Source organism: Gasterosteus aculeatus, chromosome 5 (assembly GCF_964276395.1).
Source record: "Gasterosteus aculeatus chromosome 5, fGasAcu3.hap1.1, whole genome shotgun sequence".
In the NCBI taxonomy this organism is placed as follows: domain Eukaryota; kingdom Metazoa; phylum Chordata; class Actinopteri; order Perciformes; family Gasterosteidae; genus Gasterosteus; species Gasterosteus aculeatus.
The window spans coordinates 3,232,342-3,244,837 of record NC_135692.1 but is presented as its reverse complement, the minus strand read 5'-3'; the positions used below and the strand labels follow the sequence as shown (position 1 = coordinate 3,244,837).

General features: G+C 44.9%; 1 protein-coding gene across 3 annotated transcripts in view; it reads left to right on the top strand.

Annotated features, from left to right (window-relative positions):
- Window positions 1-12,496, top strand: part of ryr2a (ryanodine receptor 2a (cardiac)) — a 122,529-nt gene that overhangs the window by 68,426 nt on the left and 41,607 nt on the right. For all 3 annotated transcript variants that reach the window (XM_040177416.2, XM_040177414.2, XM_040177420.2), the window contains exons 43-62: window positions 5-132; window positions 246-391; window positions 1,187-1,301; window positions 1,548-1,680; window positions 3,359-3,462; window positions 4,622-4,757; window positions 4,890-5,076; window positions 5,305-5,416; window positions 5,498-5,618; window positions 5,811-5,980; window positions 6,800-7,020; window positions 7,232-7,322; window positions 7,534-7,674; window positions 7,931-8,094; window positions 8,285-8,363; window positions 8,477-8,566; window positions 9,928-10,065; window positions 10,587-10,664; window positions 10,793-10,868; window positions 11,332-11,455. In XM_040177416.2, the coding sequence (XP_040033350.2) occupies window positions 5-132; window positions 246-391; window positions 1,187-1,301; window positions 1,548-1,680; window positions 3,359-3,462; window positions 4,622-4,757; window positions 4,890-5,076; window positions 5,305-5,416; window positions 5,498-5,618; window positions 5,811-5,980; window positions 6,800-7,020; window positions 7,232-7,322; window positions 7,534-7,674; window positions 7,931-8,094; window positions 8,285-8,363; window positions 8,477-8,566; window positions 9,928-10,065; window positions 10,587-10,664; window positions 10,793-10,868; window positions 11,332-11,455 (2,554 nt within the window). The remainder of the gene's footprint in view (window positions 1-4; window positions 133-245; window positions 392-1,186; window positions 1,302-1,547; window positions 1,681-3,358; window positions 3,463-4,621; window positions 4,758-4,889; window positions 5,077-5,304; window positions 5,417-5,497; window positions 5,619-5,810; window positions 5,981-6,799; window positions 7,021-7,231; window positions 7,323-7,533; window positions 7,675-7,930; window positions 8,095-8,284; window positions 8,364-8,476; window positions 8,567-9,927; window positions 10,066-10,586; window positions 10,665-10,792; window positions 10,869-11,331; window positions 11,456-12,496) is intronic.

Below are 12,496 nucleotides of genomic sequence, written 5' to 3'. Positions count from 1 at the left end.
TCAGGTACGTTGCAGCAGTTGATTTCTGACACGATGGTCCGCTGGGCTCAAGAGTCGGTGATTGAGGATCCAGAGCTGGTCAGGGCAATGTTTGTCCTGCTGCACCGCCAGTACGATGGCATTGGAGGACAGGTAGGGTCATTCCATACACAAAGAAACTTGCCCGTCCACACAACGGCATCGTCTATTTAAAGTGTCTGAAGTGTGAAGGAGGCGGATGTGTGGATCTTTCCTTATCCTTCCAGGTGCGCGCCCTTCCTAAGACCTACACCATAAACTCCGTATCGATCGAGGACACCATCACCCTGCTGGCAGCTCTGGGTCAGATCCGATCTCTGCTGAGTGTCCGTATGGGAAGAGAGGAGGAGAAGCTGATGATCAGAGGTTTGGGGTGAGGACATCTGTCGAGCCCTTTAACACCGACTCTCACGTGTTGCCAGCGCATCAGGTTTACAGCTTTGGGGACACAGACACGTTCTAACACTTGCTCTCTGTCCATATGTGTGTTGTTAAGCTACGCCTATCCTATTCAATTAAATCAATTGTATTTTGTACAGCCCAAAATCACACATTTGTCTGTACACACAAATCCTCACATGGGCACAGGAGAAAAAACCTTCAACAAGGAGAAAAAACCTAAGTAAGAACATCAGAGAAGAGATCCCTCCCCATGGGATGGATTGAATGCGATAGATGTGTACAGAGTTAACAACGTCAAATATGTACATTGTGTTCAATTCATATGACAAAAATGATTAAAATACTCAGAGTAGTAAGCTTGGTGTAAGGAAGGATCACTGCAGGAACAACCACCATCAGATGCAACCACCATCAGATATAAGCATCAGATGTAGACATAATCAGATGTAAGCACCGTCAGATGTAACTGAAGAGGCGGAGCTTAAAAGCCAGCAGGTAGAATGCATGGATGAGATTGTTAAAAGTAATTTTCAAATCTACATTACTTATAGGGCATAGGACAACTGGACAGATGTCAATATTGCTTTTCCTGAAGCTGATTAATTAATTATCTTAATATAAGGTTCATGTTTTGTCAATAAATGTGTCTGACACACTTTTTTTTGTTGCACATTACATACTCGGAATACGAGGACACCAGAAGTTGGTGCGTTTGCAAAACAGAGACTTATTTGTTTTACTCTGATACTCCCTCCTTCCACCGCAGAGATATCATGAACAACAAGGTGTTCTACCAACATCCTAACCTGATGAGAGCTCTGGGGATGCATGAGACTGTAATGGAGGTCATGGTGAACGTACTCAGTGGAGGAGACTCCAAGGTATGACGTGCGTAAGACCTGCAGAGCCAGACATTAAGCACGAAGTTTGAATCACAGACTGCCGTCTGTCTTTAACCTTTGAGTAAATGTGTTTTATCTCCTGTTTGCGTTGTGTGTGCTTACCATCATTGACTATCAGCCTTGTCAAAATGGAGATGTCTTGATTTTTTCAGAACATGTCAACATTCAACATAAATTGTTAACATTCGTTATTGATAATCTGCCATTCATTGTGTGTTTTTGCAGGAAATCACCTTCCCTAAGATGGTGGCCAACTGTTGCCGTTTTCTCTGTTACTTCTGCCGTATCAGCCGCCAGAACCAGAAAGCCATGTTTGACCACCTTAGCTACCTGCTGGAGAACAGCAGCGTTGGGCTTGGTGAGTCTGTGTGTGATGCGTACTTCATCTGGCTTTTTATTTAGCTCCAGGGTTATTTTTTTACACTTCAGCAAGGGTTGCCTCCCGTCCCTTAAAACACAGAATTGTCTCGTATTTGAGAATCAATACGGGACGGGTTTGTCCCGTATTTTCCGAGATGTCGTCAATGCAGCATCCCGTGCAAATAATCCCACCCGAATTCTGTGAAGACTCGTCCTATTCTCCCCCTGATGGGTAATACTCGCTGCCATCGTTGGTTTGATTGGCCGTGACCCTGAAACAAACCAATCAGAGTCAGCGGAGGGCGGGTCTCTGGGCGGAGCGTGGAACCATGTGAGCCACAAAAAACATGCAGGTTGCCCGGATGATTGGCTGCTGTGGATCGATCACAGAATAAACATCCAGCGGAGTCACGTGAGCACTGCTGTGTGGAACACAAACAGCGCTCTGGTGTTGGACTACAGAAATGTATAGTGTGCTGTGTTTCATTTGCTTTTGGAAGAAAAGCTTTCCACCCTGTACTCTCACCCACAGTATAATGTCTGTAATATGCATTCATGCAGCCCTGATTCCTCATCTTCTCTCTTTGCATCTCATAGCAACTCAAAAATGACGCGCTCAAGCGACTCCTCCTCTCCACAACCTTCACACAACCCTGTCTGATGTTTTCCTATAATTAAACTCACTATTTAGTTTAGAGCACAATGACTTAACCTTGTCATCACTGTCTCTTCTCTTCTCACTGCTCTTTCCGCCTATTTGTACCCCCCTTGATGAAATGCGGTCCAGGTGTGTCTCCTGGCACACCTGATCTTGATGAGCATGGTGTAGGTAGAATATACCCCCCCTCCACTACTCAGCCCCTCAGCCCCTTACACTCAATAGATGTTTGGCTGTGGTTATTCGGACTATATTCGGTCCGGTCGGTTATTCGGGTTATAACGGACTTCCGATGTCAGGGATGCGTGGAAAGGCAGGACTCAAATGCCGACGCTTCTCGAAAACAAAAGACTTTAATAGTCAGAAACTCCACAACACAAAATGACCAAGGGGCAAAAACGCATACAGGAACAGGGTCAAAAACAGCAGGCCGAAACTAGAGCCATCCAGGACAACAGACAATGACGCGACAAGTGACACAAGAGACACACACGGCTTAAATACACCAGGGAGGTGCAGGTGATTGGAGTGACAGCGAGATCCTCTTTGTGGCAGTGGCAAGTGGGTGGCAACTTTGTGACAGGCAGCGGCAATCGCCAGTAAATCAGTCGGCGTCACGACGGCACGCTGGGTGGGAGGAGCCAATTTTTCCCAGAAACAACTGTTATTTGTACGACAGGTCAGCTGCTGTAAATATTTAATTTTATTTAATTTTATTTAATTTTATTTGAGACACGTGAGCCCCCGTCTTCTTATTACAGAGGCTAATTTTAGGTTTGGACCGGCGGGTTCCGTGTAGGGGGTGGGGCTCTCAAGTTTGATGCCACCAACTTGCCACTGCCACAAGGAGGATCTCGGCCTTACTGGGTGATTGGACACAGGTGGAAACGATCAGACAAGCACAGGGGAAGACAGGACAAGGCAGGAAGTGAAGTTACCCAGGGAGACAAGAAGCAGAAACTACAAAATAAAACAGGAAGTAACCCACGGCGTGACACCGAACCTCTTCTCTCCTCAGCATCTCCTTCCATGCGAGGATCTACTCCTCTGGATGTGGCTGCAGCTTCGGTCATGGATAATAACGAGTTGGCCCTGGCTTTAAGAGAACCGGATCTGGAGAAGGTGAGGTTCACAAACATTAACACACACACTCAAAGGTCGGGACTTTCCTAGGAAGGAAGCTTCCTAGGAAAGTCCCAGTGGTCATAGAAGTCCACAATAAAATGACGTAGGTTCCTTCTACTGGTTCCCATCTTCTTTGGCAAAAACCAAACCATAGTGAACACTTGCTCTGAAAATCATTGTCTGTTTGCTCTTTTCCAAACTCATTAATTCATAATATGCCAAGTTGAGTTAAATTGAATTAATAGCCAAATAGAGAATCGTCGCCATCTGTGCGTCACCTCAGCCTTCCCCTTGCTATACTACCTTAAATACATCTATATAAATATCTATGCAGAAATTCAAACATCAAACACCCTGGGCCCCTTTCCTCGTACCTGGCTAACTGAGTTAGCAGGATCATTCTCAGTATAAGATAACACAAGTCAGGCTTTTCAGTTCAACAAGGCCAAGTTTGGCCAAATCACTGTAGCAACACATCCAAACAAGATCTGTTCTCACATCACAATGATCAATGCTGCCGACAAGGAATCATTTATTTACAAGAAGACCTTCTTTGGCTGTACATGGTGGACACCACACCGCATCGTCTGTCCCAGTCTGTCCCACTGACTCACAGATTATTATTATTATTTTATTTTCTATAGCCCTAAATGTAAAAGTATCCCCAGAGGGCTTTACAGTCCGTACACATGAAACATCGTCTGTCCCGTAACGCTAGCAGAAAGAAAACTTGGATAGAACGTACTTTATAATCTGTTTATTGATTTGTTACACACCACTTCACACCAGGGAAAAGCACTGGTGTCTCCACAATACAAGGTAGAGAGACAGCAGCACTCTGGCGCCGTGCACATTGTTAGTCATGCAGTATGATGATAGTTATCAGTCCTCATCAATATTCATAATGCTTTATTACAATAATGATGATACTAAGTCATTAGTGAACAATCCCGTACTTCTTTCTACAACAATCATAATTGAGTGTTATTTAAAATAAATAATGAGGCTCAACCTTAAAATAAAATGCTTTAGAATTACTGTTCTAAAGCATGGTGAATATTTATATGAACGCTTATAGTTTTATAAAACTAATATTTTAAGTACGTTTACGATGCTTCACAGACATCTTGGTCATAGAAGTGTTAACCCTGTGCAGGTGGTGCAGTACCTGGCCGGCTGTGGGCTGCAGAGCTGCGTGATGCTGGTGCGTAACGGGTACCCGGACATCGGCTGGAACCCCGTGGAGGGGGAGCGCTACCTCGACTTCCTGCGCTTCGCTGTCTTCTGTAACGGTGAATTCCCGACTCCCGGTTCTCACATCTGTTCTTCCCAAACACAAACTGTGCCTCTCTGTCAAGGCAGAGCATGTGCTATGTGGCCACACAGTATGTCTGCCATGAACACCTGTGCTGTTCCTTGGCCAGGTGAAAGTGTGGAGGAGAATGCCAATGTGGTGGTGAGGCTTTTGATCCGCCGACCAGAATGCTTCGGGCCGGCCCTACGGGGGGAAGGGGGCGATGGGTTGTTGGCGGCTATGGAGGAAGCCATTAGGATCTCTCAGGATCTCTCCAGAGATGGTCCCTCTCCTACATCCGAGAGCAGCAAGACGCTGTAAGACGACTTTGATGCTTCTTGTTTTATAGCGATTGTCTGCTCTAGCTTTCCCAATTCTATGGGTCAGTGTGTCTGGAAATGTCCCCATGAAATCTGTTTCAACCCAAACACAATATTAACCTCACATCCCTGCTTTTAAATCCATGGGAAAGCAACCTGCCTTGTTTGAGATGTGAGGATTCTGTTTGTGTGTGTGTGTGTGTGTGTGTGTGTGTGTGTGTGCAGCAGTGACATGCTGGAAGAAGAGGAAGATGACACCATCCACATGGGGAACGCCATCATGACCTTTTATGCTGCTCTCATTGACCTGCTGGGCCGCTGTGCTCCAGAGATGCATGTGAGTGACAACACACACACACACACACACACACACCGACTCGTATAGATACCCACACTAACTTAACCCATTGTGTTTCAGTTAATCCACGCTGGTAAAGGTGAAGCCATCCGCATCAGAGCCATTCTGAGGTCTCTTATTCCTATAGACGACCTGGTGGGAGTGATCAGCATTCCGTTCTCCATGCCCAACCTGGCTAAAGGTGAGCAAACCCCTCCAGCACCAGCCCGTCTCACAGCGTGACAGGTATCCCTGAAGCTCAACGGGTCCAGCGGGACATCAACGATAAACGTTAGCAAATAAAAAGCAGCGACTTGGTTGAGGACTCTTTTGAAATCCGGACTTCTCGTCTGTTTTGTGTTTATTGATTGTGTGTTTACCTCTGCATGCACAGACGGGCTGGTGGTGGAGCCTGACATGTCAGCTGGTTTCTGTCCGGACCATAAAGCAGCCATGGTCCTGTTCCTAGACAGGGTTTACGGCATAGAAGACCAAAACTTCCTGCTACATCTGCTTGAAGTGGGCTTCCTACCAGACCTAAGAGCTGCTGCCTCTCTGGACACCGTAAGTGTTGGAACTGCTATTTCTTATTTTCACTGTTTTGGTTTTACATCCAACACGTCTCATGGTAGCAGGCTTTTGTGTTAAAGCTCAACATCTCATCAACAGGTGGAGAGGCAGAACACTTACATCTCCCGATATGAATGTAGCGTGGGCTTGTGCCTCTGTAAATAGACAGTTATTAGCTTCCCACCAGTAGCTTAGCATATGGACGTGTCCCTGCCAGTATTTTGGGGGAATAGATTGTTCCTGCTTATTTTAAAGCAATCTTGTTTGCATTGTCTTTGACTGAAGTTGATGACATGAATGCTAGCGTTGGATCGGCTGTGAGGGAGAATCTTTAGACTCACGTCACCTGTTTCTCCTCATGTGAAATATTATGTCTTTTATTGTCAAACAACTTTTTTTTCTCAAATTATAAATAGTCCTAAAATGAGAGCAAATAAGATGTGAAATATATTTTAAATATGCACAAGTTGGCCTAAAACAGGATTTATGAAGATCCACTGGTTTATGGATTACATGTATATTATCGCAGTAGATAGTTGCCACGTGGACATTTAAAGGCAGAACTTCCCCAAACAAAAGATTATGAAAAAGTAGTTCATACCTACATGTGTGTTGCTTCCGAATGGGCAAAACTTAACTAATTATACATTTTTACCATAAATTCATCCAGATAATTTCAACAAAATGCAGAAAGTGTTTAATACCCTTCAACTGGACTCAATTTCAAATGCAATGTAATTATGACAATAATGTCTTTCTCAGCCACTGCGCTTCGACCTGATCGCACACTTTTGTCTCCTGTGTTTGTGTCAGGTGGCCCTCAGTGCCACGGACATGGCACTGGCCCTCAACAGGTATCTGTGCACGGCCGCGTTGCCTCTGCTGACTAAATGCGCGCCGCTGTTCGCGGGGACGGAGCCCTTTGCCTCGCTGATCGACTCGCTCCTCCACACCGTGTACCGCCTGTCCAAAGGCTGCTGCCTCACCAAGGCCCAGAGGGACGCCATAGAGGAGTGTCTGCTGGCTGTTTGCGGGTAAGACCAGGGATCCGAGCGAGAGAAATGTTCATTAAATTGATGTTAAGACACGTGGGAGGGGTTTTCAGGAGAGCAATGTAAGTCTCTGACAGGTGGGGTGATCATAATAAATGAGGAGAAATATGTAGTCTGAAGATTTCATTTTTTCATGCTGTTTTCGTGCGGGCGCTGGAATCAACCGACTAATGTCCGTCTTACTAATGTGCAGTAAGCTGAGGCCTTCAATGATGCAGCATCTGCTGAGGAGGCTGGTGTTTGACGTCCCACTGCTGAATGAACACACCAAGATGCCTCTGAAGGTAAAAGCACCTCGCTGTTTCCAGGAGAATCTTCAGAGCTTTTAGGGAATTTCTTTGCATCAGGATTTTTTTGGGATTTCAGACATGTTGAGAACATGATCATGGGAAAGTGATCTTATGCTGGGAATTAGTGCAGCGTGGTGCCCTATTTAATTGGAAATTCTTCTTCAAGCCAGCAGATGGTTGATGAATGTGTTCTTGACTTTTCCAGCTGTTGACCAATCACTATGAGCGCTGTTGGAAGTATTACTGCCTGGCTGGAGGCTGGGGCAGCTTTGGAGCTGCATCGGATGAAGAGCTTCACCTCTCCAGGAAACTGTTCTGGGGAATATTTGACGCTCTGTCACGCAAGGTAACGGTCTATTTAATGCTTTCAGGAAAATTAATGGAAAAATGTAATGGATTTGTGTCAAATAAATCTCTTTATGTTGAATGTTTAACGCTTCCTCTGCACACAAGTGTCTTCCAAATCAAGAGAAGTCCAAATTGAAGCAGTCTTTTGTGCACAATGCAATTGTGGAAAGCAAAGTATCCAGCTTGTGCTGCCTGTGGTTGAGTATGTAACGCATTAACGTGACGTTAAAGCTGCGTGTGCTTTCATGGTGCAGCGTTACGACCAGGAGCTGTTCAAGATGGCGTTACCGTGTCTCAGTGCTGTGGCTGGAGCTCTGCCTCCAGACTACATGGAGTCCAACTACATGGCCATGATGGAGAAACAGTCGTCCATGGACTCGGAGGGAAACTTCACTCCCCAGCCTGCAGACACCACCAAGTACACCATACATTCATTTCTTTAGCTTCATTTGCTCATTCCTTTTTTTACAGAGCTGTAAAGCTGGCCCAGGAAAAAAATGAAAAAGAGCCAATATTTACTAATGAAATTACACTTTGAGGATTGTTGTCTTGTGTTTGATAGAATTTGACATCACATATTTGAATGTTTTCTTTTGTTGTATTTTCAGCGTAATCGTCCCGGAGAAACTAGACTGTTTCATATCCAGATATGCAGAGCACAGCCATGAGAAGTGGTGCATAGGGAAGGTAAGGAGGACAAGTCACTTCATCTTCTCATTTGAAGTCCTGTTACTTTTTCTAAAGCGATAAACTGGAAGACGATCGAGATATTTAATCATCTTTTCTCTGTTTTTTTTTAGTTTTCCAATGGCTGGTCATTTGGGGAACAGATTTGTGAAATCTCCAAGAGCCACCCTTTACTGAAACCATACAAAGGCATCTCTGAGAAGGTCATTTGGATGCAGTTGTCTACCCTCCCGATCATTTTATTTAGCAAAAAATATTCAGCGTAATCAGGCATCCGGGTGTTCGTCACAGTGTCACTAAATGGTCGGCAGATGTAGCCAGTCAGCGGCTCTATGTCAGCTCACAGAATCCTTCTTCTGGTGCATCTTGTATTCCTGGCGTGGCATGATTCTGGATAACCAGCCGTAGGGTCAACCAGCTGAGTGAGATTTAGACCCCTGTTGACCCGAGCAGTTTCACTTACAGCAAAGTATCGAGAAGTGGGTCAAGTGCAGGTGTGACGTAGGTGTTGCCAGCGTTACCATTAACACAAAGGTAGAGTTCAATGGTTTAAAATGGTGCCAGAAGTCCTTTAAGGTTGTTCATTAACAGTGTTGGGCAAGTTACTGAAAATGAGTATTTAGTTACAGTTACTAGTTACTTCTTTTAAAGGTAATTGAATTACTTACCAGTTACTGTGTATCAAAAGTAATTAGTTACTCTGGAAAGTAACTTTTAAGTTACTTTTAAGTCTGCTTTTAAATGTAATGAATATAAATAGTACTGAACAGTCAAACACAATAAACATATTTTTTAGACCTATTTATTGTGATCAACAGGGCAACAGGCCTTCAAATCAAGCAATAGTACCAAAGTCCTTTTTAATACTTAACTTAATACAAAATAACAGTTTCAGGCATTTGCCTGAAGGCAACTGACTCGACAGTTGACAGGATGCATCTCATCTCCAACACAGCGAGCGATCAATCTGTTCAGCTCTGCCCGGTTTATTGCTGCACTGCAGTCTGTGTAAAGTGGAGCCCTGGTTGTTTGCGTGGAGCGGCGCCTGCAGCGTCCGCGGGGCTGCGCTCTTTCGTCGTGAGCGACGCGATGCTGTTTACGTGCACGTACGCCGACTATTCTGTGACACACAACGTTTGGTGGCCACAACTATTTTGTGCTGACAGGCAGCTATTTACTTACTATTTGCCGGCCCTCCGCTTCGCGTCATACAAGAGAGGAACGCGAGTAACAAACTCATTTCAATTTCAGTAATTGGAACTGCGTTAATTTATTTTAAAAAAATACTTCGTCACATGCTCGTTACCGCTAAAAGTAGTGGAATTACAGTAATGCGTTACTTAGTAACACTGTTCATTAATAATTCTGACTGCTGCCGGGATAAAGGACCTCGTGAGTGGTTCAGTAGAATATTTCTTTAACTATAATTGCAAGCGCTTTGGTCTTTCCATCACTTAGTTTTAAATGTCAATGGTGAAGGAAGAGCATTCCCTCGGAGCGTCCCTCACTTTGCAGTAGCTTGCAGTGCAGACAGCTTTTTCTCAAGGTGATTGTTCTCTTGCAGGAAAAGGAGGCGTACTGCTGGCCGGTCAGAGCCTCTCTGAAGACCATGCTGGCGTGGGGCTGGAGTATCGACAGGATCAGGGAGGGCGACCCCGCCAGCCTCCACAACAAGTCCAGGAGAATATCACAGGCAAGCCAGGTAAACACTCACATGCAAATGAACTCTTATCAGTGGCGGCCGGCCATTAGGGGCAATGGTGCATCGCTCCAGAAGAGAAGATATTATTAAATTATCAAAAATTACAATATTTGTATTTTTGAAATGTGGAATGTATCCAGTGAGCTGGGGGTAATCCCGTAGAAGGCGGGTCTAAGAAGCACTTTAGCCGATAGCTGATGTTACATACAATTTATCCGATCAGCGTCCTTAAATAGACTCAGCCTGGGGCAACACTGGCTTAGACCGGAGCTTGCACCTTCCCGTCGAGGCTGGTATCAACAGGCGGATGACATTCTGACCAACCAATTAAAAGCCACAGAATGTAGTCAACCATCGACCTGGATGTGAAACGCAACCTGATCAGTTCAGGGTTTCTCTCACCTGCTTAATGCAATTTCTGCCCATGAACTTCGCTGCAGAGTTCTAGGGGCCTACAGAGAACATGTTCCACCAGCCGCCGCTGTCTGTTATATTGTTAATAAGCATCCTGTTTTCCACAGCAGTCTCTTGAAGGAGCTCCAGTGTTCAGCCCCAGGCCCATCGATATGAGCAACGTTACTCTGTCCAGAGACATGCAGGTAGGCCACCATGTGCATGAAGACAGCTTAAACCAGGCTGTTGGAACAGCGGTTAGACGAATTAGAAGATATTGTGGATTGATGGATGAATTGATGTCTAACATATATTTTACATTGTGGTACTTCAGGCGATGGCGGAGCTGCTTGCAGAGAATTACCATAATATCTGGGCCAGGAGTAAGAAAATGGAGCTGGAAGCCAAAGGTGGATACAACACAACAGATACACTCACCGCTTTTTGCTTTTCCTTTTCAGCTCTTACTGTATTTACTTTCCGTTATTTCATAAAACAAAACAATAGATTAGGGTTCCAGCTTGAGTTGTCAACATAATAAGTGCTATTTACGTTTGTATTCCTCCTCGAGAGGCTCTCTTACCCTCCGTCCCATTCTTGTGAAGATGATATCGCAAGACGCTGACAATGCATGACGGCTGAAATACGACTGGATAAAAGCTCTGCCCTCCAGATCATGACTGGAGGCAGGAAGCAGTGGAACCAAGAGGAACACTATCAAATAATAGAACAGACCATGGGGACAATTTAATACATATTTGTGAAAAGAATAATATTAAGATTGCACTATTGTGATGCTGTTTAGGCCAGCAGAGGAGGCCCGGTGGCTCTGTGGTCCCCTCTGTGTCATCCTTCCCTTTGTTCTGTGTCCAGGTGGAGGAAACCATCCTCTGCTGGTTCCCTACGACACACTGACTGCCAAAGAGAAGTCCAAAGACAGAGACAAAGCACAGGACATCCTCAAGTTCCTCCAGATCAACGGTTACACCGTGTCCAGGTGGGTGAAAGAGACTTTGAGCGGCTATCAGCGGTTGAGTTTAAGAGTGGCATTTGAGGTTATCTGAATGACATACTACAATGTGTGGTAACGTTGTGTATGCCCTCCCCCCTTAAGCCCAACCCTGAATCCTACGGGACCACCTAACCACCCTGAGGATTCATGGTTGAGAGGCTGCAATGGTTTGCAACGGTATAAGCGTGAAGGTTTACGTGAATTTAAAGGAAATGATTAATGAATCAACCAGGTGTGCTATATGGGCTATCCTTGGATTCCCCCTATTCCTTTTCTTTTCATCTACAATCTTAAACCCAGAATCTAGTGCTTCTTTGTGTATCAGCATCTGCCACGTCTCCTCTGCCACTTGCTTTGGTTCTTCCAGGCTTTCCCTGGTGAACCGCTTCAACAGTATGAATTGTGGGTAATTCCTTATGTAAAGAGATCAACTCACATTAAGTCTGTATTAATCACCAAAATGTTTTAAGAGAGCCTTTGTGACCTAATTAGTTCTTTCAGCTATTCTGGTTTGGTGGAAATCCATATTTTAATCATAGCGTGAGGTTTAAAAGTATGCTGGCTCTGCACATTCTTTCCCCCCACTCCTGATAACCCTGCTGGTCTTGGTGATCTTTTCTATTTCATCTTTGGGATCCAAAGAAAGGTCTTCAACACGTCTCTGTCACAGTGAGGAGGACAACTTAAGTGTGTAGTAATGCACTCAAAGCTCTCTTAAAGGTTGTTGTCCACTCGTTTGCCTCAAAGGGCAATTCAGGCAAAGACCCCCACCAGTGTGTGTTTGCTCTCTGTAGTACTGATTCTGGAAGGTCAGCCCCTCACAGACCCAGAGAACATCAGCAAGAACTGTCGTTTCACACTGTATACCTCGCTCAGATTCATGAAGACAAGGTTGAAAATGGGGAAAAAGAGCTTTAGATTTGTCGAAAGACTCACCTTTGACAGCGCTAAGCTGGCATTACCCCCCTACTTCCAGTACATAGATAGGTCTGCAATGTGTGCAGCTTAGCAGCACAAATGGCTAAT